Raw genomic sequence first — 23733 nt, 5'->3', positions numbered from 1 at the left:
GTCAACATTATTAGCCCCTTTAAGCTATATTTTTTTCAACAGTCTACAGAACAAATACATTAGTTTCCTTCACTATACAATAACTTGCTTAATTACTCTAACCTGCCTAGTTAACCTAATTAACCTAGTTAAGCATTTAAACGTCACTTTAAGCTGTATAGAAGTGTCTTGAAAAATATCTAGTCAAATATTATTTAATGTCATCATGGCAAAGATAAAATAAATCAGTTATTAGAAAAGAGTTATTAAAACTATTGTTCATAAATGTGTTGAAAAAATCTCTCCGTTAAACAGAAATTGGGGTAAAAAAAATAAACAGAGGGGCTAATAAATCTGACTTCAACTGTGTGTGTATGCATGTATGTATGTATGTGTGTGTGTGTGTGTGTGTGTGTGTGTCTGTCTGTCTGTCTGTCTGTCTATATCTATCTATCTATATATCTATATATATAGGGTTGTCACAATACTGGAATTCGATATCAGGTACCGGTACTGAAGTTTTAAAAATGTCCATTTCCCGCTAACATTTGAGCGCTGTTGATCACATTTGCCATCAACAGAAATGACTATGGTTGGCCATGAAGGTCATCAGTTCACCCAACTCACCGCTGTTTACTGAGTGTACCTACAGATACAGGGACACTGAAGTGTTTAAAAGTCACATCGATCAGCTGGTTTGTTTATAAGCTGACATACAAGCGATCCGCCGATGAATTGCAGCTTTAAAACGGTATATATACATATATATACTTAATAGTGCCACAATAACATGACACAATGATATCTGCAATTTATTCAACAATCAACAAAATCAATAATTATTTTCACAGAAATAACATGCTTTTAAATCAGCTCATTGTCAATTTCCTTACAGCTGTGCGTCAGGTGTGTGAGGTCGATGGAGATGTCATGCTGAGCGCTGGTCAGTTTGCAGTCGTGACTCTCCAGGTAATCTCTATGGCAGGCGTACTCCGTCACCCACTCGATCTCATACCGACAGTTCGAGCTGCTGATCATCTTAGGGTTACTTCCCTAAAAAGCCATTGAAGAAAACTGAGATCGCTGAGTACTGTAGATATAACGGAGGAAACACTAGGCAACTTCTTACCGATTGCCTTGTTGAGGGACAAATTAATGTAATGGTCACTGCTGGACTGTGGACATCACAGAATTCTGGGATTTCTTTCACTCCCTCGTACCGAAGTCTTAGTCTGAAAAATAGAAGATCAGATATTTATAGCTGCTTAAGAAGATAACTTATTTTGTGCTCAACAGAAAAAATAAACACTTAAAGGTTTGAAGTCACTTGAGATAATAGCAAGAAAATAACGAGTAAATTTTTGAGCGAACTACTCCTTTAAGAGGCCTTGCGTATTATATCGTGAATCTACTCCTGTTATGCATACTACAGTGCTTTTTTGTCTGGCTTTCTCAGATATCTCTCCTGTTCACCAAAAATGACTAATTATATCCCTGGGAATGTCTGACATCAGCGCATCCATATTGTATTAGCTTTGAAAGGCACGAAAGCTTGACAGGCGTAATAATAGTAACTAAAGAGGGCGGGGCTTAGCGAAGGGTCAATTGTAAGTCGCTTTGAACAAAAGCATCTGCTAAATCACTAAATGTAAATGTAGGTCAACAGGAAAAAAATAGCTAATGCCACAATTTATATAAAGTATATCAGAGATGTAAGCTCTGTTCTGAATGAATAACCGATACTGTGCACCTGGAAGGTATTCATGGCGCTTCACTTTTTCCACATTTTTTATGTTACAGCCTTATTCCAAAATGGATTAAATAAATTTTTTTCCTCAAAATTCTACACACAATACCCCATAATGACAATGTGAAAAAACTATTTTTTTAAATTGTTGCAAATATATTAAAAATAAGAAACCTGAAAAATCACATGTACATAAGTACTTATGTAGAGCCTCTTATGTGAAGCTCTAAGTTGAGCTTAGGTACATTGTGTTTCCACTGATCAATCTTAGATGTTTCAGCAGCGTAATTGGAGTTCACCTGTGGTAAATTCAGTTGATTGGACATGATTTGAAAAGGTATACACCTGTCTATATAAGGTCCCAGGGTTGACAGTGAATGTCAAAGCACAAAACAAGCATGAAGACAAAGGAATTGTCTGTAGACCTCCGAGACAGGATTGTCGAGGCACAAGGCTGGAGAAGGCTACAGAAAAATTTCTGCTGCTCTGAAAGAGCACAGTGGCCTCCATCATCTGTAAGTGGAAGATGTTTGGAACCACCAGGACTCTTCCTAGAGCTGGCCGGCAATCTAAGCTGAGTGATTGGGGAGAAGGGCGTTAGTCAGGGAGGTGATCAATAACTCGCTGGTCAATCTGTCTGAGCTCCAGCGTTCTTCTGTGGAGAGAAGAGAATCTTCCAGAAGGACACACATCTGTGCAGCAATCCACCAATCAGGTCTGTATGGTAGAGTGGCCAGACAGAAGCCACTCCCTGCTTGGACTTGCCAAAAGGCATCTGAAGGACTATCAGACCATAAGAAACAAAATTCTCTGGTCTGATGAGACTAAAATTAAACTCTTTGGAGTGAATGCCAGGCGTTACGTTTGGAGAAAACCAGGCACCACTCATCACTAGGCTAATACCACCTCTACAGTGAAGCACACCGCCAAAATATCAAAGGAGTGGCTGTAATTGCTGCCGAAGGTGCATCAACAAAGTATTGAGCAAAGGCAATGAATACATATTGTATGTACATGTTATATTTTTGTTGGTTTTTGTATGTTTGTTATTTTTATTTTTAATAAATTTGCAACAATTAAAAAAAAAATCTTTTTTCATATTGTCATTATGGGGTATTGCGTGTAGAATTTTGAGGAAAAAAATTAATTTAATCCATTTCGGAATAAGGCTGTAACAAAGAAATGTGGAAAAAGTGAAGCGCTATGAATACTTTACGGATGTACTGTATAAGCTCACTGCATTGTGGAAAACCATTAAAACATAATTTGGAACCTGTAGTATTGGTACATACTTGTCATTAGAGAGCAGTTCCAGCTGGTTAACAGGTTGACCCATGTCGAAAGAACCTTTACCAGAGGTGTGAGTGAGACAGGCGGCAGATCCTTCAGGACAGGAGCTTCCAACACGATCTGGACAGAGAGAAATTATCAAAGTTATATGCAGAGCACTACTGGATATTTTGGTTATTTAAATAAGAACCAGCTCTGATGCTTTGCATGTTTTTTGTTTGATAAAGCAGCTAAGTGACTAAAATGTTTGTTGACTGGGCGGCAAACTCATGAGAAGTGCACACCCCTGCAGCACTTTACAAAAACTCACTTAGACTTCTGCATATGTTAATGTAGAAATCTATCTCATCATCCGGGTCGTCAACTAGGTAGCCATCTGAGAGTTTTATCAACGGGTTGAGGTCATGCTTCTTTCCATCAGAGTCAAAGACATAGCAAGGGACCTGCACAAAGACAAGCAAAAAATGCATATTAGTAAAATGCAAAAACTGCTGATTAAAATCAGAATGAGACAAGTGTGCACAAACTTACAAGAGCTCAGGGTTCATACACACATATCAACACAGGAACACACAATGACGTTTAAATAAGTGGAAAATAAAGTAAACAATAAAACATTTTTGGGGCTTCACTGTGGTGCAGTGGGTAGCACAATCGCCTCACAGCAAGAAGGTCACTGGTTCAAGTTCCGGCAGGGTCAGTTCTGTGTGGAGTTTGCATGTTCTCCCTGTGTTGGCGTGGGTATCCTCCGGGTGCTCCGGTTTCCACCAGTCCAAAGACATGTGGTAGACCAATTACCATGTTTGTAAACATCCAGGATGCGCGCGCAGGGAGGTGGCAGAAAAAAACCAGGAGCGCTAGCATTTACAGTGAGGTAATGACATCCGACGCGGTACAGAGTTTGTTGTTGTCTTAGAAATAAGTTATATTGATTACATATTATATTTTATCTACATAATGCTTTCAGCGTATTAAAACAGTTTGTCACCCAGTGATAAGCACAGTGATTCTGCAAAATTAACGTTAAAGTGAGTGGCGTTCATCTGGCAGGTCCATTTGCGATAGCACCCTCCCAATGGATATTGGACAAGACAAAATGGCCAAGCATCCAGCCCCAAATATACAATCTCATTGAAACTCCAAGTGATTTTACAAGAGAGAAGTTAAAGGCCTACAAGTCTTTGGATGCCAACAATGTTGTTCTGTGTGGTCATGTGCAAGAAATAATGTTCCATGATTACCAGATTCAACACTATGTAGTGCTAAAAATCGAGTGCTAAAATCTGCCTAGCCAAAGACAAGGAAAGAAGTTGGCATCCTACTGCACAACAAGACATGTTTACTATTGCAACCTGTCTTTTTTTGCAACCAGGTATCTGTGTGACGTAGGTTGGTAATTGGTCTATAGGTCAATTGAATAAGCTAAATTGGCCAGTGTGTGTGTGTGTGTGTGTGTGTGTGTGCGTGTGTGTGTGTGTGTGAGTGAATGCAAGAGTGTTTTGGTGTTTCCATGTTTTGAGTCGCATCTGGAAGGTCATCCGCTTTGTAAAACATATGCTGGATAAGTTGGTGGTTCATTCCGCTGTGGTGACCCCTAATTAATAAAGGGACTAAGCCAAAAAGAAAATGAATTAATAAAAAGTTTACTCTGAAGTTATATATAGGGGTGGCACGGTGGCTCAGTGGTTAACACTGTCGCCTCACAGAAAGGTGGTTGCTGGTTCAAGTCCCGGCTGGGCCAGTTGGCATTTCTGTGTGGAGTTTGCATGTTCTAACCCTAACCCTAACCCTAACCCAAAGACATGCGGTACAGGTGAATTGAATAAGCTAAATTGGCCATAGTGTATGAGTGTGAGTAAATGTTTCCCAAATGCTGGGTTGCAGCTGGATGGGTATCCATATTTACTGCGTAAAACATATTCTAAATAAGTTGGCAGTTCATTCCACTGTGGCGACCACTGAAATGGAGACTAAGCTAAAGACGAATAGATGATTAAATAGATATATACACATTTATATAGTTTAAATAGAGATATATATATATATATATATATATATATATATATATATATATATATATATATATATATATATATATATATATATATATATATATACACACACATCTATATAGTTTATGTGCAATATATGCATTGTTGACTTTAAAATGATATGACTGTACAAATAAAAAATTTAAATATTTATATAAGAGTATTTACAGTTAAGTGGCTATACTGATTAGTAGAGGGAAATACTAAGTTTAATTTTAGTTTAAGACAGACTTTAAAGATGATTTTTCAAAAGGGATAGTTCACCCAAAAAGAAAGCTCTGTCATAATTTTCTCATACTTCACTTGTTCAAAACCTATTTGACTTTATGTTAATCAGAAAAGGCGATATTTTGAAGAATGTTGAAACCTGTAACCATTGACTTTTGTAGTATTTTTTTTCCTACTATGGAAGTCAATGGTTACCAGTTTTCAGCTTTCTCCAAAATGTCTTCTTTTACGTTCAACAGAATAAAGAAACTCAAAGGTAAGGTTTCATTTTTGGGTGAACTATATCTTTACAGCAAGTCACTGCTATTTCCTCTGTTTGCTCTAGTATGAATGAGGCATCTTTTTAAAATAAGATATTAGGCAGAATTTCTTGGAAATATTGGAAATAAAAATCTGGATTTTTTTTTTACATTTTGGTGCTTGGATTAAGATAATACAAGACTGTGATCTCACTTCAAACATCAATGTAATCATATCCATCAAACACAATCACAGAGACATTAAGATCTGTGTTTGTTTGACACAGAGAGAGCAGTTTTCACGTATAGTATACTAGTTATAACTTAGCTTAGCGCTTTATTTTTTTCAACTACACAGTATCATTATTTCTGATTCCCAACATTTAAATTGTAACAAAAATACTTGAGTTCATAACTAAGATATAAACTCTGACGTCTATGGTTGGCTATCAAAATAAAGTAAACTTTTTAATGCAACTTGACATGAAGATTGTATGAATTAATTATACTGCAACTGTTTAAAATGTCACTGAATCATTCGCTCAAAAGATTAGTGCAAAATGATATCCAGTAATGAAACAAGTGAAGCTTTTATGAAGGAGACAAAAATATAAAATGCCAACTCTCTAGTTTAGGTACAGCAGTCCCTGGCTATAGTTCACCACAAACAGCTACGAGGATTTTTTTTTTTTTGAGCAATTTTTCTTAACTTAAACAGTTAAAAACGGGTTACTTGATCAACAGATGTCATGTTATAGTTAAACACCGTTAAGTGATTTACTGAGAAATTCTGCGCTCACTGCCTGCAACGTTAACTTACATTATGCTAACTCACTATCCTTGGCCCGTTCTTAATTTTGCTTCTGTAATATGTCCAAGAAACACAGCAAAAATGGACCTCATTAAGTCTCAACCTTTATTACAGCTCATGACGGACATTTCTCAAAGAGATGGTGTGTGGGAGCTCGAGTGCCCAGCAAGCGCACTGTTGTGATCGATGACTCTCGCTTGATTATTAAGTGTACTATTAATGCCTGTGACAGCGGTGACGTAATTTTGACAGTGGAGTGTTGCTGTTTTATTCGTACTCGTAATAAGGTTGTCGTGTCCGTGGGGAAACTGTATTTTGTGTTTGTAAAGTACACCCATCATAAATTCATCAGTCACATACAAACAGACAAAGAAAATGTCGTATCTGTGTCTGTTCTAAAGCGCAAATTTTGGAATTGTACCCTCGTAAAATTACGAGTATGTTCCGTTTTCCTATATGATTTTATAATTACAGATGTGTCAATTATATTTACGCACAAATATTTATGACAGTGATTTTATTCCATAGATACACCCCCATACACTCTCACATTCACAGTCGTACACTATGGCCAATTTAGTTTATTCAATTCACCTATAGTGCATGTCTTTGGACTGTGGAGGAAACCCACGTGAACATGGGGAGAACATGCAAATTCCATACAGAAATGCCAACTGGCCCAGCTGGGACTCAAACCAGCGCCTTTTTGCTGTGAGGCCATCCGTTTCGCCCCCTCGATCAAGCATTAGTTAAATTAATTGTTTCCCACCCAGCAGACAAACACTTTAATGTTCACAACTTCCCCCACCTTCATGCTCTGACTGTCAAATGCCATCACGTCAGTCTCGTCACCTTTACCCACCTCTTTATGCGGTTTAAATTTATCACGTCTGCAGGCGACATACGTCCTCCACTCAAAGTAATGCACACACTCGGAGACGATGACAAACTCTGGCGTGCCCTTTATGGAAAACAAGAAAAAAAAAGTCAGCATTCAGATAGTAAAACTCCTTTTGTGAATTTGATTTCTTTTTTTAAATATTTTCCAAATGATTTTTTCTTCTGGAGAAAGTCTTATTTGTTTTATTTAGTCAGTTTTATTAAAGGGATTAAAAAAAAAAATGTAAAAACATTTTAAGATCCATGTTATTAGCCCCCTTTAAGCAATATATTTTTTATATTTTATGTTGTCTACAGAACAAACCACTGTTATAAAATGACTTGCTTAATTACCCTAATTTGCCTAATTAACCAAGTTAAGCTTTTAAATGTGACTTTAAAGCTGAATACTAGTATCCTGAAAAATATTTTCCCCGCTGTATATTGCTAGATAAGTATTGAACACATCACCATTTTTCTCAGAAAACATATTTCTAAAGGTGCTGTTGACTTGAAATTTTCCCCAGATGATGGTAACAACTAAAGAAATCCATATATGTAAAGAAAACAAATATAATTAGTTTACAAATTAAGTTATGTGTAATAAAAGGAAATAATGCAGAAAAAAAGTATTGAACACATGAAGAAAGGAGGTGTAGAAAGGCAGTGAAAGCCCAGACAGCGGCTGAAATCTCTCAGTAGCTCTTCAGCAACCCTCTGCCCTCCTTAATTGTAAATGAATATAATATTAGCTGCTTTAGTCCAACATCTACATGAGCAGGATAATGAAGATGAAACCAGGATGGACATTTCAGCAAGACAATGATCCAAAACACAGCCAAGGAAACTCTCAAATACATTCAGAGAAAGTAAATCAAGCTATAGAATGGCCCAGCCAATCACCTGACTCGAATCCAATATAAAACACAAGTTAAAGATCAGATTTGATAGACGAGACCCACAGAGCTACAAGATTTTTTACACTCAGTCTGTGGAAAAACTCACTGCATGTGACTTCATCGTCCATATGAGAGGCGTCTTTAAGCTGCCATGACCAAAAAAAGCCTTTTATATAAAGTATTACAGTTCAGTAGTTTGGTACTTTCTCCTTGTGTCATTTTATTGTTATTACACATGACTAATTTTTCAGATTTGTTTTGTTTTATTTTTATATTGTTTACCTAAATCTGGTTCAATTCCATGTCAACAGCTCTTTTGGAAATATTATTCCAAGGAAAAAATATGACGTGTTCAATACTTATTTCCCTGCTCTGTTATTTACTGTCATCATGGCAAAGATAAAAGAAGTCAGTTATTAAAAATTTGTTATTAAAACTATTATGTTTAGAAAGGTGTTGAAAAAATCTTCTTTCCGTTAAACAGAAATTGGAGAAAAAAAAATATAAAGGTGGGCTAATAATTCTAACTTCAACTGAAACCAAAACTGCACAAATCTAATGAGAGTAACCGAGCAGACGAATCGGATATCTCTCATATACGAATCAGAGTAAAATTAAAAATAACTTTAGCCACACCTAATTTCAGTTTGCAACATTATATCGTTCTTCCATCTGTCTTTTTTTTTTTTTTTTAACCAAGACGGAAGGAAGGAAATAAACAGCCTCGCAAATGTCACAGTCTGTTCACAGCACCTCTGACTAACAGAGCCCGCTGTGAAGGAAAGCTCACCATTGTTTTGCCGCATTGAAAGGTGATGCTGCTCTGAACGTTGCTCTTCTTGTCTTCGCATTTCTTCGAGCTGTTGAAATCGAGCACAGCAGGCGAGACCTTCGTCAGAGAGAGCTCACCTGTCAATAATAAAAAAAAGACAATTGTTTAAATAAACACATTTAGACTAGAGCTGCACAATATTTGAGAAATGTAACATTGCGATATTTCTTTTATTCGGCAACAGATATTGTTATTCCAGATGACTTGATATCTCTATTTGAAAATAATTTATGATGTTAGACTGATTGGGATGATTGTGCAGTGGGAGTGCATCTCCATACAATCTAATCAGTAATCTATAAAAACAATAAAGAAAAAGGTGCAACTAAAATAAACAGTTTTATCATTTTCTGAGTCTAACAGTATTTAGGTACAGTAATTGAAGAATAAAAATAAATATTATAAAATATAATAAATATAATAAAAATAAATAAATTCAATGAAATTAATAGTTATTCATATATTCATTAATTCATTTTCCTTTGGCTTAGTCCCTTTATTCATCAGGTGACGCCACAGCGGAATGAACCGTCAACTTATCCAGCATATGTTTTACACAGCGGATGCCCTTCCAGCTGCAACCCAGTAGTGGGAAACACTCATTCAAACACATACACTACAGCCAATTTAGTTTACCCAATTCACCTATAGTGCATGTCTTTGGACTGTGGGAAAAACCAGAGCACCCCGAGGAAACCCACGCCAACACGAGGAGAACATGCAAACTCCACACAGAAATGCCAACTGGCCCAGCTGGGACTTGAACCAGCAACCTTCTTGCTACAAGGCGACAGTACTAACCACTGAGGCACCATGCCACCCAAATTACACTTTTAAAATCATTTAACAATCACATGTCTCAAAAACAAACACAACTGATAAATTATAAAGCAAACACAACATTACATATCCTGCGATGTGACTATTGTGAATGATCACATTGGGATATCGATGCTGAAACGATATATTGTGCAGTCCTACTTAAGACTTTAAGAGTAATAACAGTCATAACAGTCATAATACAGTGAACAAAATTGCTCATTAAATCAAAGACATCTAAAGTTTACTTGCACGATGAATCCAGTAAATGTCTTAGCGCCACCAAAAAAGGTAAAAACAAATATTATAGCATGTGATTTAGAGGGGTTGGAAGTTCATGGGAAGGAAGAACATGAGGATATTACCTAATAACGTCATCGAGTTGACAAATGCTTCTATAAACATGCCAACTACAGCCAAACAAACTATGGTTGATATTTTAAGCCACTCAAGAGTATTTTACATGCCATGTGTGGAAAAAGTAGATGCATGCTAGTGTACTGGCTGTTGCACAGTCTTTTTTGCATGCATACATTTTTTTTTAACATAAACTTAGAATTAAAGTTTCTCTTAATCTTAGTTAATGATAATTTTGAGAGTTAGTAAGCCATTGATACAATGAAATGCTATTTAATCGTCAGCGCAATAGCCTAGTGGTTAGCATGTCGACATATGGTGCAGTAGCACATCAGGGCATCCCGAGTTTGAATCCCAGCTTGAGGACACCCCCCCCCCCCTCTCTCTCTCCAGCTTCCTGTCTAAATACTGTCCTATCTAATAAAGGCAAAAAGGTCAAAAATAAATGTTTTAAAAAAAATTATATTATTTAACACATCTGAGCCGGTTTTGAGTATGAAAAAATAAATAAATAAATAAAAAATTTCCTTTTTTTTTTTTTTTTTTTTTTTAAACAAATGTAACTTTTCAAATGCTTTAACAAAAATTTTTTTTTTTTTACAGATTTTTTTTAACAATAACAAATTTATTTTTGTTATTTTTAATAAATATATAACCATTTCAAACGATGTTAACTTACAATGACACTTGTAATTGCCAGAATATATGTTTTATTAAATCATATTTTACTTTTATGGATAGAAATATTAAATAATAACAACAACAACATACCAATTTTTTTGCTGTTGTTTTTTTTTTTTTAATTTGACTTTTCAAAGCTAACCAACAAATATTAATAAATGCTGCATCTAACTGCTCATAATAATGCATTTACTACTAAAAACTAATAGAAAATTATTGTAAAGCATTATCTGTTTTAAGAATGTTATCAAATAATAATGATGATAACTTCTTACACATTAGTGCACCACAGTGTCATCACATGACCTCATTATGCAATAAAACTCAAATTACAGCTGATATTAGGATGATTGCTTTGCATTATGGGGTAGAAAGCTCTATGCTATTTGCCGTCCTTGCACAATTCACATTTTGCAATTGTATCAGGTTGGTAAAACAATAATATTGCACAGTACATGCCAAAAACTAGCACAGCACAAACCAATAAGGATTCAACAGTAGGTAAAAAAGGGACAATTCACACAAAACTGAATAATTCAAAAACATTCAAACATGATCTTTCTTTCTTCTGTTAAACACAAAAGAGGATACTTTGAAGAACATCAGAAACCTGTAACAATATTAATATCCAATATTTGTATTTACTACTATGGAAATCAATGGTTACAGGTTTTCAGCATTATTAAAAATATCTTCTTTTGTGTTCAACAGAATAAACTAATTTAATACGAGTTTGGCATCCTTTTTCATAAATTAAGTTTTCATTTTTGGGTGAACTGTCCCTTTAAGCTTAGGTAGAGGGGTTTAGAGAATAAAGCATGACTTGCACTAAAAAACTTGAAATAACTCCAAATAACTTAAATTTCAGACCAAGATGTCTCAAAGACAGTTCATGTAATGCAACAAATGCTACATGACCTATTATACGTAACAAGACCTAAAAGTATTAATAACTGTCATTTATATTTATATTTATAATTATATATATATATATATATATATATATATATATATATATATATATATATATATATATATATATATATATATATATATATATATATATATATATATATATGTACATATACATACATATATATGTACATATATATGTACATATACATATACATATATATATATACATACATATATATGTACATTTATATGTACATATACATATATATATATATACATACATATATATGTACATATATATGTAGATATACATATACATATATATATATATATATATATATATATATATACATATACATATATATATATATATATATATATATATATATATATATATATATATATATATATACACATATATATATATACATATATATACACATACACTCTTTATTTTGTGATTCAGAAGTGTTTTCCGTTTATTTATGGTTGGTCATTGCATTATGGGAGCTTGATCTCTGCTCTGACGACTTTTGATGTTGAAAATTCAACTCTACAGTTTAACGAAGTGATTTTTATTGACATTTGAGAAGTTGAAAATAATATAATGAGAGATAATATAGAAGAGGAATAAGTCTGTAAAATAACAGAAAATGTACTGGCAGTTTATTACAAAGTTTTTATACCATCATATACAACACCCAGACAATATATCACTTTAAACTATTAAAAATGTTAATAAAGTCAACTTTTTAGGGTTACAACTTGTTGAAAGAAAGATCAGATAAATAATATAAAAAAATAAAATATATAAAAAAATATAAAAACAGAATTACTGTTGAATTACAACAGATGGAAAACTGCTAATTTTTTGATTTTTTTACAGCGAATACATGTACTTATTTTTCTTACTGTACTTATTTTTCATACCGCACCTGCTGCAAGATTACTTTGACCTACTTACTGTTAAACGACTGCAGGAACACAAGATAAAGAATACCAGGATGTGTGAGTGAGTACACACACACACACTAAAATGCACACACTTTCAGATGCATCAACATTATTGTGTGAACCACGCATTAGTAGGCCTGAAAGCCTCATAACGGAAACAAACCAACCGCAAAAGCTTGTGTCACTGAAGACCAGCACAACTATAATCAACCACATAGAGATCACAGCATGAAGCTCTTTATAAATAGACAATGCACAATGGCGTTTGGACGATGGCTACAAAAACAACTTCAGCACTGTATTCTAGAAATATGTTATGAATATTAGAACATGCAATCAGAATGTTGTCTAATTTCGTCACATGATACGTATCCTTAAAAGAAGGGGTGCCCAAACTTCTAGTGGGCCGAAGGTTAATATAGTTGCAGTGGGTAATTACCTAATTTATTTAATAATATTTATAAACAGCTAAAAATCATTGCTTTATAATAACAGTATATATATTTTTTACATTGTATAATGAACTTATTACAGTAAAAATAATAATAATAATTTCATTTATAACAGAATGAAGTTATATAGTTTTTGCCTTGATTTGCTCACCGATGTCTTTTGCATAGTCCTCTATTTGTTGAGTGACTATTTACATTTTAAAAACTCAGATTAATTTATATTTAATTGAAACATTTAATCCCAATTTGCGTTTTTGTAGCTAAATAAAACAAACAAACAAACAAACAAACAAACAAACAAACAAACAGGTTAGGTCAAATTATCTAATGATGTTAGAATCTGACAATCTGTTAAAGGCATTGCCCCAACCCCTCTTTCATTCTCAGATGGGATGGTGGGCCAAATCAAAGGTTACAATTGGCCAACTTTGGGTCGTGGGCCCTACTTTGGGCATGTCTGCTCAATCTTAAAAATTGAGCTGCCTTACATTTATCTTTATAATTAGTCGAAATATAAAAACCAAGTCAAAAATAGTACATTTTCCATTGTATGTTCTATCGTTTAGCGGATATTTCAGTCACATTCCTTTTTTATTTGTACTTTATTGTGCTGTGTAAGTTCAATAAATACAATAAATCAGTAATATCGTGTGTAAAAATAGCTATATAATATATTTAAGTGCAATTTTGAACATTAATTAACCATCAATCAAATAAACTGATTTGCTGCTCAAGAGACGATGTCGAAAATCATTGTGCTGCTTCATGTTTTGTGCAATTAATTTCATATTTTGTTTTTTTTAAATAATATTTTTCTCTAAGTGTATAGACAATACACAACTGCATTTGTAATATATCTACAAAATAAACAGCTTCTTTACTGTATGCTACTAATATGTATATTAGCACACAGATCCATATTGTCTTATTTTATCACATGATTTATTTATAAAATACTAAAAATACAAAAATGTATATTAGCTATTTTATGAAAATTAATAAATCAATCATCTTATAAGTTGATTTTCAGCTCAAAAAACATCACGGATTATTATTCATGTAGAAAACTGTTCTGCTGCTTCATATTTTTGTGGAATTCATTATATATTTGCTTTTTCACCCTTCTTTTAAAGTATAAATAGACAATGCACAAACTCCTATACTCTATGCTAAATATTTGTACAGTTGAAGTCAGTATTATTAGCCCCCCTGTTTATTTTTTTCCCCAATTTCTGTTCATCAGAGAGAAGATTGTTTTTAAACACATTTCTAAACATAATAGTATTAATAACTCATCTCTAATAACTGATTTCTTTTATCTTTGCCATGATGACAGTAAATAATATTTGACTAGATATTTTTCAAGACACTTCTATACAGCTTAAAGTGACATTTAAAGGCTTAATTAGGTTAACTAGGCAGGTTAGGGTAATTAGGGCAAGTTATTGTATAATGATGGTTTGTTTTGTAAACTATCGCAAAAATTATATCTTAAAGGGGCTGATAATTTTGACCTTAAAATGTTACAATAAATACAATAAAACAGTAATATGGTGAAATATTATATGATTTATTTTAACTGTTGTGTAAATACTGCTATTTTATGAACATTAATCCATCATCTAATAAGCTGATTTGCTGCTCAAAATACATCACTATTATTGAAACATGAGTATTATTGAAATATTGATTATCATTATTATTATTATTATTATTATTATGATTATGTTGAAAACCACAATTCATTATAAATTTGATAATTTTTTAAGAGTATAAATGTACAACACACAACTGCATTTGCAATATAATCACAAAATAATCAACTCCTGTACTGTATGCTAGAGATACGAATATTGGCACACAGATGCAATCAGCATGTCATCTTATTTTGTCACATGGTTTATGATGTAATATCTCTGGTGTTTGTTCTGAGCTAACAGAATCCGACACCATTATTGGTCGCTGTATTTTGAAGACAGGTTAGTGTCATATGGAGGTCAGCTGACTAGTTGGATAAGGCCAAACAAACAAGCGCACAGATAAGAGCAATGACCATGTGTATGACCGTGCATTTAATACAGCCCTGGGTGACAGACTTTTCTACTGCAGAGATGGTTAAAAATAATGAGAACCATTTAGCAGTTCCTTTGAAGCATTTTAAGGTTTAACGTGATTACAGACCCAGCAAAAAAAAACAAAAACAAATCATCAATCATTTCTTTGTCCAACTCAGCATTTTGGAGATTGAATCAATAGGAAACATTATCAACCACATCATGTTCAGGACACACTGCACCACAAAATGAAGTGAAATGTAACGACAGTGAAATTATATACACTATTGCTCAGAGAGTTTTGAGTTTATTGACATATCAGCTTCAATAGCTATGTTTCCATCCACCTATTTTCATGCGCATTTTGGATATGCGCATAAAAAAGTTGATGGAAACGCCAAGATGCACACAAATTTTGAAAATGTGTATAAACAAACGTATGCGCAGAACTGAGTAGGATATTTTTTTATTTAATAAGAAAAGATGCGCATAAACTATGATGGAAACACTTTTGCCGAACAAATTCCAGTATGCACATTAAAAAAGTCATGTGATTTTGTTATAAGAGATCATGTGACAAACCAGCAGCCTGAGCACATTGTAAGACATCTGAAATGCTGTTTTGGTCATTCTAAAACGCCTTAACCATTTCAGTATTAGTGTTATTATATTATTAATTACCTCCAGAATAGTCGAGAGCACCTGTGCTCTGCGTCACGCCTTCAAATGCCACCACATGTTTATTGCGTGCCAGCATAAGCTCTTCTGAGGTGCAAGTAATTTACTAAATAAAGAAAAGCTTCACACAGCTTTCTCTACCACAGCAAATTCCATTTTTATGTTTGATATTTGGCGCCAGTTAATCAGGAAGTTGTTCTCTTTGACTCATTGTATGGAAACGTTGCTTTATTCGCATGTCTTTTATGCGATATTCCAGTTTTGGGTATAAATTAAATTCGAATTTTGTGTTAACCTTTCCTGCTCGGTCTCTTTGTGGTGTTAAAGATAGCAGGGGAGATTCACTTATTACTCCAGGGCGGAAGAATATTAGTTTCGGGGTTAACTCCCTTCTCTTTTCGTTGCAGCAGGTGAATGAACGAGGACACATGTAACTTGGTCCAATTATTTATTATTCTCCGTGTGGTACAACTAAATCAGTCACCAAAGAGGAAACAGCACTCAAAAGAGTCTCATTGTGAAAAAAGCGCTCCTTTTTTCTGTCTCTCCCTCTCCGCTTCACACACACACACACACACACACACACCAAACTGCAGCCCGCCCCTTAAAGGCCCACCCATTTTACAACATTTGGATGGAAACATAGCTAATGATGATTTGATGGCAAAAACAGATCACATTTACAGTTTAGGAACAACACTTTTTTAATAATATATAGTACACAGCATAAATGAGCCTTTTGAAAATGTATGTTTTAATCTATTTCTCAGCCAATATAGACAATATATATTGGTGTATTTAAACAAACCGTTTCATTAAACGGTATGTTTTAATAAAATAAAGAGTGTGGTCACCAAAACATCTTTAAGAACAGAAAGACAATACCATTTCTTAGTGAATATAGACAATATATGTTGGTGTATGTTTTATTAAACAGTAATTTTTAATAAAACAAGAGTGTGGTCACTAAAACATATTCAGGAACAGGAATATAATACTTTTATATTCAATTGAGGGGGTTGCAAAAAAAATACAAACTACAGCATTTCAGCTAAATGTAATACTTTTTATGGTTCTTTGGATTTTTCATATTTATTACAATTTTATTTAATAGTTTTCCCTAACATTTTCATTGTGGTGTACTTATTTTTGCACTGTGATCTTAAGTTATTTTCGTAGATTAGTTCAATTTTGACCCCTGATTAATAATGGGACTAAACCGAAGAAAAATGATGATGATGATGATGATGGTTAAACTGCAATGACTACAATCATGACTCCAGGCTGCACGTCTTTCGGTGTAACTATTGCGGATTAAAGAGTGCAGTCAATATGTTTTGGCTTTTAAAAAACTTTGTCATTTTATTAAGCAATGATGCATTAATGCAATCCAATCCAAGTAACAGAGAAGCCATTTTAAAAATTATGACTAATTAAATTAACTTTTTTAATATTGACCTTTCGATTCGGAGCCATAAAATAATAATTATATCATGGTTTAGAAATCAAAAGCAGAAGTGTTTTCAAAATTGGAGAAGAAATGAGCACTATATCAGCATTTTATGACTTCTGAGGGCGCATGTGACACTGAATACTGAAGTAATAATAACTGATACAAATTCAGACCATCACATGACTAACATAACATTAAATTCTAATAACTGTCAAAACTGTCACATGATACTTCCCATTAAGAAATTAGGAATTATATACAGCACGAAGAAAATATGTGACCCTTCAACACAAAATTACAGGGTTTCTACAGGTTTCATCAAGTCAAATTTAAGACTTTTTAAGACCTTTTTAAGATCATTATGAATAAAATTTCAGACTTACACAAGGCTTAACGCTAAGGATTTTTCTAATGGTCCAGTAAAACATTAAAAACAAATGTTATAGTAAGGAAGGTAATTAAAACCATATGTATTCAAAAAAAATAGAAATAGAGTTGGTAAATAGAGTTAATAATTAAACTTTTGTTAACTTTTATTGAGATGGAATGTTAGTGATTGGACGGGTGTTGGTCAGATTGGGAAGACCTACAACACAATATTATAATTATCCGTTATAATTGAACTAACACGCTTTTTCATAATACAAAGTGATTAAGAACAGTTTATTCACACCACAATTATTTTCAATGGAAAAACTCAACATGATTCAAATATTAAATGTGTTGTACTGAAAAAAAAGCGAACAGTTTTTTTATGCTTTCGCTTGATGTACATTACCATTGCAAAACAGGTGTTTGTTGCGAAATCATGGCACACTGATGCAATGCACTTACCCACTGACTGATGCTGCCCACTTGTAAGACTGTGGGCACAGACCGCACTTCCTTCTCCACATTCTGTGTTTGGAGACGAATCACAAAGCTTCAGAGTGTAGCTCACATTGCTGTCCTTATCAATGGCCTCCCATTTGTAACTTCACACCCACAAAAACAAAAACAGACAAATCAGTGTTGAGTGGATTTAGAGACAAAGAAATTAGTTAATGTTATTAAATTAGGCCTACTTTACCTATGAAAAGGTAAAATATCGGATTTTTTAAAGCTAATTCAATTTTGTACTTTTAGTGTACTTGCTTCAAACACTGCATATAAATTCAACAGTTTTGTATAAATCAATTTAGTAGAATGTTATATATTTTGCAAAATTTTCAACTAAATAACATTTATCATGTATAAAGACAATGGTATGTGCTTAAGAAAAATGATTGAGAATCAGGTTATGACAATATAGTGTAAAAATTCAGCAGAGCAGAGTAATTATGAATATGTATTTTTTGTTAATCAGATATTCTCCATTTTAACTCAGTTTTTTAAATAAAGAACATTAATCAAGTAACTGCATATGCTTTAAAATCAATTAGAATTTAAAGTATGACAATACAGGGTAAAAATTCAGCAAATCAAAGGTAAACATATTTTTATTAATCAGATTTTTTGCATTTTAACTCAATTTTTTAAATCAAGAAGATTTACCAAGACAACTGCATGTGTTTAAGAATAAGTTTATGACAATATAGGGTAGAAATCTAAATCTAGGGTACTAATTGTTAACATATACTATTGTATTTTTTGTTTTTCAGATATTTTGCATTTTAACTCAAAATTTTCAACTAAAGAAGGTTTCATTTGTCTGAAAACTGCACATTACATGTAAAAAAAAAATGAAAATGTACATGTATGAAAATTCATAATATGTGTGAAAAAGGGTGTTATTTCTTTGAAACTTTTTTGTGTTTTTATATATACTAGAGCTGCACGATATTGGAAATCTAGTATTGCAATATTTGTTTATTCTGTGATATATATTGCAATATGAAAACAATTTCACTAGATTAGTTCCATAACTATTTGGAAAGAATGGATCATTTTAAAAATTGATCGGGATGGTTCTGTAAGGAGTGCATAAAATATTAAAACAAATCTACAAGCACAGATAAAACTGTACTGTATTCAAATATACAGTAATTGACAAATCAAATGTAAAATAATACTGCAGTCTTTGTTTTATATTAACGTTATTCATTTGTCAAAGTTACACATGGGACACTTTGTTAAGCTTGAATGCTTTTAAAACCCTCACAGTCACAGGCCTCAAAAACATTTGAGAAACAATCAATTATAATCCAAACTCAACATTGCACACTCGCAATGTGACTATTGCGAATGATCACATCGCGATATTGATCAATTATACAGCCCTAATATATACTGTCCATATTTTAGGGGTTATTTTTTTAACTAAAATAAATGATCCTGTTTGACTCAAATGTAAAGAACTTGAGCCAAGATTCCATAATCAGACATTAATTTCCAGTACTTATTAAGTAACCAAACTACGCTTCAGACCAATTAATTAGAAAAGTAATTGAAATACCACTGTAATTATGTAATCCTTACTTTTTTATTTAGTAAATTACACAATAAATCAAATAGCATGATAAGATTGACCTTGAGCAACATGGCACGATGGCTCAATCATGCCTAAATGAATACACTTCTTTGTCTGATTTGACAAAAGTATCTATTATGCTGTTGATTGGGTCATTGAGATAAAGCTGATTTTATATTTGCACATTCAGACTTTATCCTTAATAATACAATTTCAGAAAAGTATTATTTGCCAATTCTAAATAGTGAAAGCATATTAGCAGCAATGACATTGAGGTAAAGCTGCTTTTATATATTAACACATTATGACCTTCTACTTGATATAAATTCTACTAATATAAATTTCAGAAATGTATTAGTTGCAAATCCTAAATAGGGAAGTTATATTAGCAGCCAATAGCTATTAAAGTACAACACTGTTCACACACAGTGAATTAAATAGAGCTAATGTTGTTTTGAAGTCATACTTGCATGCAATTTCAGACCGAATATTCAAAGTAGAGTGGTAAACAATATAAGGACGGTGTCACAAGTTGTAGCTGGACGAATGTGGTAATACAAAAACCAACTTTATCTCAATAGCAATGACTATCGAAGAACAACAGTGTTCACAGTCAATTTAATGGTACTAATGTTGTTTTGAAGTCATACTTGCATGCAATTTCATACCGAATATTCAAAGTAGAGTGGTAAACAATACCGGGACGGTATCACAAGTTGTAAATGCCAATGACTATCAAAGACCAACAGTGTTCACAGTCAATGAAATAGTAGCTACTAATGTTGTTTTGAAGTCGTAAATATACGGGATTTTAGACTGAATATTCAAAATAGCTCGGTAAACAATATAAAGACCGTGTTAGTGATAAAAAACGATGGAATGTGCGAATATAAAACCAACTTTACCTCATAGATTGTGTCTAGAGACCTAAATGCACCCAGGGCCATAACTATCACACTATCATGATATAAAAAGCAATGACTAGGAAAGTAAAACACGTTTAAACACAATTAATCAGATCTTAACGAGTGTTTATATGATACCCATCAATCCTAGCCAGCAAAGATCATCGTTAAGAGTGTTTGTTTATTTAGGATCTCACCTGCACAGATCCTGGTACCATAGGCTGTCATCCGAAGCCACTGACGACACGCATTGTAGAAATAGGAAAGTATTAATAATTACAGTACCAGCGAATCCGCAAAATCCAACACGACCCATATTTTACACAAGGAAATAAATTAGTGCGCTCGGTCCGACATGATACAGCAGTCCTTTCTGATTACTGATCATTACCCGTGTAGCAGGAACCACTCAGTCACATGACGACATGACATGTGGTACAGGTCACGTGGTGTGAAGAACTTGAATGACCCAGAAAAGTTTTGAAGTTTGAGCCGAATCAAAGGGGGCTGGGCTTAGCAGGTCATTCATATTTTCTCTGTGAGATTCAGGGGTTTTATATAATTTCGTGCGTCCTGTGAAAGTACATTTATGATTACTAACGTCATTTTCGAAAAACAACCCGTATCATTTCTGGCGATTTAAATTGCTTGAAAAATATCTTGAAAATATACATTTCTCGTTTATATCACTTCTCGTCTGGTGTAAAAGAATAGGCTAACATTATTTAGGACAATTAAATTAATTTTGAAAAACTTACCGTAATCATCTCTGACGAATTAAATTGGTACTACTTGAAGAATAGCTTAAAAATACACATTACTGTTTTATATCATTTTTGCATCGTGTAAAAGAGTAGGCTAACGTTATTTGTGATTAGTCATGTTTGAAAAACTAACCGCAAATATCATCTCTGACGATTAAAATTGCTTGAAGAATATCTTTAAAACAAACATTTCTGTTTTATATCACTTGTTGCGTCAAATAAAAGTATATTTATTACTAGGAAATAAGTCATTTTAGAAAAACAAACCGTAACGTTACCCATTTAACTATCCGTAACCATTTAAATTGCTTGAAGAATGTCTTAAAACACACATTTATATTTACCATTTTTTGCGTCGTGTAAAATAAGACTAACGTTATTTAATGACAATTTGGAAAAACTAACCGTAACTGTAATCTCTGACGATTTAAGTTGCTTAAAGAATATCTTTAAAATACACATTTCTGTTTTATATCACTTCTTGCGTCGTGTAAAAGTACATTTATGAATAGGAAATAAGCCATTTTCGAAAAACTAACCGTAACCGTAACGATTTAACTCACCGCCGTAACCGTAACGATTTAACTCACCGCAACTATATTAATTGCTTAAAGAATATCTTATGATACACATTTATATTTTATAACATTTCTTGCGTCGTGTAAAACAATAGGCTAACGTTATTTAAAGTAATTTTCGAAAAACTAACCGTAACTGTCATCTCTGACGATTTAAGTTGCTTGAAGAATGTCTTAAAAATAAACATTTGCTTTATATAAATTCTTGCGTCGTGTAAAAGTTTACTATGATTAGGAAATAACGTTAAGTAATTTCGAAAATCAAACCGTAACAGTAAAGACTTAACTATCCGTAACGATTTAAAATACTTAAAAAATACACATTATATTTTGTCATTTCTCGCGTCGTGTATTAATTTCTTAAGTGACTATTACTAGAGTAATGATGCTAAAAAATCAGCTTTGAATCTCAAGAATTTATTATAGTATAATATATATTGAAATGGAAACAATCTACTTTAAATGATGAGTGGCCTTTATGAACCAAAGATCCATCCCTGATAATAAATATATATATATATATATATATATATATATATATATATATATATATATATATATATACACACACTTTATACTCACTATGATGCAACATTTCAGGACAAACCGCAATCCTTAAAATGTATTAATTGAAATTATTATACGTTAAAGTATATAAACGTCTCAAAAAAACATTTTGATTGAATTGATTAAAGACTGTTTGAGCCGCCTTGCGCCCCCTGGTGGACAGTATTATTTTGTATCACAAGTAACATTTTAAACAGTGACATGTTCCATCCAATGTTTGCCAATGAGTCATGGTTCAAAATACATGTTTAAATGTATTGTTTTTAGCTTAAACACCATACACATCACAAAGGTTTTACATTTGACATTTTAAATGTTAATGTAGATAAAACACCTCTAACTGTACGGCTCCGCGAACTGTCACAGATAGAATGACGTGTTACTACCGTGATATTACTGTCAGGATGGCCGAGCGGTCTAAGGCGCTGCGTTCAGGTCGCAGTCTCCCCTGGAGGCGTGGGTTCGAATCCCACTTCTGACAACAACCTTTTTCCCCCACAATCATTTCACAACATTGTATTTTTATTTTGCATCCCAACAGAACTGGAAACCACAATTTTCACATGAGAAAACAAAAATAAAGCAGCAAAATCTTTTTCTAAAAATGTGTTAAAGAGCATAATTGAACTTAGGTCTAATGTCAGTCCTTTTTACAAAATAAAATCTGCTTTTCAGATTGCAAAGCAATTGTGGCAACTTTTAAGCTACGCTATATTTCATCAATCACATGTCCATTAATAGATGCATAAGACCAAAATCCACAATTTACTTCTAAAATTCTTATTTGAAAAATATGAAGAAAAAAAATGTGACATAGCGTTGCTTTGTTAAAATTGTACTATTGTTTTAGACCTTACCATTTGAACATCACAATTTATGACCTATGAAGCATAATTCTCTATTCCTCCAGAACATCTTTCAGAGAACATCACTATTTGGAGGTTAAACAAAAAAATAAACAATTCAATTCAGCCATTGCAAAGCTTGACTTTCCTTTGAATGCAATGCAGAGCGGAACTCGCCGACTTCTCAGTTCTGAAATAAGCCAGTAGGAAAGAAATAAGTGTACATAGTCTATATAGTAAACATACAGAGAATGAATCAATATTCTTATAATTACGAACCACAAGTCTTCTCACATCAGCATACCTA

The 23733-nt window shown here is 33.1% G+C and overlaps 1 protein-coding gene and 1 non-coding gene across 2 annotated transcripts in view; one reads left to right on the top strand and one right to left on the bottom strand.

The window, feature by feature from the left end:
* The window catches only part of igf2r (insulin-like growth factor 2 receptor), a 90674-nt gene extending 69596 nt beyond the window's left edge, over positions 1-21078 (bottom strand). Inside the window, 8 exon segments of the mRNA XM_056480830.1 lie at positions 873-1032; positions 1109-1211; positions 3019-3136; positions 3327-3459; positions 7208-7306; positions 8914-9032; positions 18153-18292; positions 20870-21078. Coding sequence (XP_056336805.1) covers positions 873-1032; positions 1109-1211; positions 3019-3136; positions 3327-3459; positions 7208-7306; positions 8914-9032; positions 18153-18292; positions 20870-20988 — 991 coding nt within the window. The 5' untranslated portion in view covers positions 20989-21078.
* A 1901-nt stretch (positions 21079-22979) lies between these two features.
* Positions 22980-23062, top strand: trnal-cag (transfer RNA leucine (anticodon CAG)). Its single transcript has one exon. It is a non-coding gene; the product is annotated as a tRNA-Leu (tRNA).
* Positions 23063-23733: the final 671 nt, after the last annotated feature.

The sequence above is a fragment of the Danio aesculapii genome, chromosome 20 (assembly GCF_903798145.1).
Source record: "Danio aesculapii chromosome 20, fDanAes4.1, whole genome shotgun sequence".
NCBI classification, from domain to species: Eukaryota; Metazoa; Chordata; class Actinopteri; order Cypriniformes; family Danionidae; genus Danio; species Danio aesculapii.
This window is presented reverse-complemented; position numbering and strand designations above follow the sequence as displayed.